At 36.8% G+C, this 3,515-nt stretch overlaps 1 protein-coding gene across 1 annotated transcript; it reads right to left on the bottom strand.

Annotated features, from left to right (window-relative positions):
- Positions 1-1,453: 1,453 nt before the first annotated feature.
- Positions 1,454-2,971, bottom strand: LOC131039180 (rust resistance kinase Lr10-like). The gene has a single exon (XM_059215978.1). It carries the CDS (start codon positions 2,634-2,636, stop codon positions 1,596-1,598), a length of 1,041 nt encoding a protein of 346 aa, XP_059071961.1. The 5' UTR covers positions 2,637-2,971; the 3' UTR covers positions 1,454-1,595.
- Positions 2,972-3,515: the final 544 nt, after the last annotated feature.

A 3,515-nucleotide genomic window follows, 5' to 3' on the forward strand; every position in this document is an offset into this window, starting at 1 on the left:
AAGGCTTCATTTCTTCAACAAGTTAACTCATTGAGTTCCCCCAAATTTGGAAGGACTCTTACAAATTTGTCCCCAAAGTCTTCCAAATGATTAATGGTTAACTCAACCCTCCCCTCATGGTTAGAGACTTTCTCTCTAACTTAACCCTCATCTAACCCAAGGGTCTCATCAAGCACTCATGGCTTTAACCTTGGTTATCCTATTAACCCTTGCACAAGAGTTTACCCTCTGGGTAAAAACTTTATCCAATGGATGACCCTAACCAACCACAACCTTACCTCCTAAGGTAACCTTCATGTCTCCTCAGGCATTTAATGTCTCTTGCATCTCCTCTCAAGCCATCTCAAGGAGACATTTGTCAACTTGGGATTGGATTGAATCCCTCACATGAATTGATAACTTTCAATCCTATCCCTTGTTGAGATTATTCAATCTCAACCATCCCTTGCCCTATTTTCCTTATAAATAGAGCTCTCATTCTTCATTCTCCATATCAAGTTTTAATGCATCTACATTATCGTCTCATAACATTAAGAATCTTGCCTCTCTTTAATAGAATAGCATTTTAGATCATTTTGATAGCATTATAATCTTAGATATGTCATGTTAATCTCATATCATGTTAGCTTCATCTTAGTATCATTTTCATGCTAGTTTAGCTTTGTATCAATCTCCTCATTTTACACCATATCACTATCTAGTTTCATATCTCAATCATTCATTGGGATCATAGTTGCATCCATTTTGATATTAAAATCCTCTAAATCTCGTTCTCTAGGTTGTCATCCAAGAGATCAAGTGCTCTTCCAAGTGAGGGCCACCTTGAATCTTGAGGATCTTTAGAGATAAAGGAGCATGGAACGATTTTAAAGAGTTTTGATTCATTAACTTGCTTTGTTTGGATTTCTATCTCTAATGCAATGTTTCATGTGTGTGTTTGAACTATTCTTCTCTCTTGCAGGTTGATCCCACATTTCCAGCATACACCTTGTATTATTCATATTTCCAACCCAACAAAAATTGATAAATTCCAATGTACCAATTATTTTTCTCAAAATATATTTTTTGGCAATAAATAAAATACTTTGAAGTGTCATTAAGATTTAAAAACAAAAAATAGTTTTAAACTCTAAATGATATCAAGCTAGAAGATATTATGAAAAAAAAAAAAAATTTTAAACTCTAAGTGATATTGAGCAAGAATATTATGACACCTTTCAAAATCACATGAAAAATACTAATTATAATTATGAATGATTTATTTTGATATGATGAAGATGATTACTCTTTTATATATTGAATTAAACAAAATGTGATTACAAGAAAAGAAAATAGCAATTCAAGAAATGAAAAAAAAAAAATTACAATACCAAACAGCTGAAACCACCACACAAAGATTCTTACATCTAAGTTATATAATAATTACTTCTATATCCAGAGGATGGATTCTTACATCAGAAATATATAATATTCGTTTCCATATAATAAAGATGCTCCTTGCATCATCTCATAATCGTCCAAATCCTCTTCGTTTCTCTATACCATGGATGAAGATATTTCTAGATTGATGGGTAGATTAGGAGTCTTCGTGGACTCTATACCACGGATGAATATTCTTCGGAGGAAGATGACAATGGTACTTCACGCGGTGGGGAGGAGTTGAAAGGTAATGGAGGATTGCTTACATCATCACCGTTTCCTTCCAGCATTTGTACCACCCTGCTCATTGATGGTCGGTCATTGGAATTGTATTGAATACACCAAAGTCCTACTTTCGTCATTCTCCTCACCTTCTCTTCATCTTCCACTTCCATGTCGCATCGACCTTTTTCTCTCAACCTCTTTTCCAACTCCCCACTTTCTATCAATTTGAACGCCCATTCCGGAAAATAAAGTTGACTCGAATGGCTCACCTGCAACTCAATGTTCTTCCTCCTTCCCGCTATCTCCATTAATAGCATTCCAAAACTGTAAACATCTGATTTGTCTGTTACACCTCCCAAATTTATATTCCACACCTCTGGCGCAACATATCCTGGCGTCCCTCTGGTTGCCGTAATTGATACGTGGTCGTCTCCCTTCCCATACAGTTTAGCGAGACCAAAATCAGCTACTTTGGGCGTGAAATCTGCATCCAGTAAAATATTGTGAGGCTTAATGTCAAAATGAATGATGCGCCTGTTACAATCTTGGTGCAAATACGCAATTCCGCGCGCAGCGCCCAAAGCAATTGAATACAATTGCTCCCAACTGAGCTTCTGTTCTTGTTCTTTTCCTTGAAATAGAAACTTCTCTAGGGATCCATTGGCCATGTACTCATATACAAGTGGGCTTCTGAAACCTTCAAAACAATAACCCATGAGGCGAACCAAGTGAACGTGATGAATGGTTCCCAGAGTTGCAACCTCATTCATGAACTGGCTCTCACTCTGTCTCGACTGATCCAAAAGTTTTACAGCCACAAAAAAACCGCTCGGGAGCTTTCCTTTATAAACCATGCCGAATCCTCCTTCCCCAAGTTTATCTGAAAAGTCGTTAGTGATCTTCTTTAGCTGAGAGAATGAATATCTGGTCGGCATTTCATGAATATAACTTTGGAGAAAATTCTCCACTTTCCCAATAGACCCTGAATTCATCGGTTCGCTTGCAACACAACTTTGGATCCATCTAAAGTAGGATGACCTCTTTCGATAAACAACAATAAGAAATAGTGCTACTATCACTATGAAAGCACTTGCCCCAATGGCTATTCCTGGAATTCATGTGTAGTATCATAGATTAGTGACTCCACCATACAAGAAAATTAGAAGAATGTTTAAAACTCACACAAAAAGGTTCCTTAGTATTTACCTGTTATATCTCTGCCTTTTTTAGTTCTGACTGTTATAGCTCGATAAATTGATCTCTCGACTGTTTAAATTTGGTAAATGCTAATCAGATGCGAATATAATTTTTTTTGAACTAAACTGAGATAATCCAATTTCGTATTTTATATTTTCGAATTGCAAGGCAATTAAACTTAATGGGTGCTTAGAAGAAAATATAGAGAGATCTGAACCAAATTATACCTGATGAACATGTGGTTTGATGGGGTGCATCCTCGCAAAAGCAAAGGAACTGGTTTAAATCGGAAATATTAAACCCACACAGACCACCGCTTGAAACGCAACTCTTACATTTCTGGTCTTGTTCCTCTGCAATATTCCAATGGGTTGATGCCTCTTCAACAGTTACCGATTTAAAATAACATCCTGGAACCTCAAGGCCAGGTAGTAGAGCTACACATTGCAAACCACACACAAGAACTTGTAGACTGATGTTATGTCGTTGGATTTGATCGAAGAGACCCCCGTCTTGGATTGCATCTTCGTTGAGATTATATGAAAATGAACAATTTTGGAAACTCGTGTCCTCAGTAATTGTTGAAGTCTGATTATCTGGAAAAAAGTTTAAGATTGTGTACCTCTGGTTTCCAATTTCGATTACCAAATGTCCCTTATCTTCACAGTCGACTT

This window comes from Cryptomeria japonica, unplaced genomic scaffold, assembly GCF_030272615.1.
Source record: "Cryptomeria japonica unplaced genomic scaffold, Sugi_1.0 HiC_scaffold_405, whole genome shotgun sequence".
NCBI lineage: Eukaryota > Viridiplantae > Streptophyta > Pinopsida > Cupressales > Cupressaceae > Cryptomeria > Cryptomeria japonica.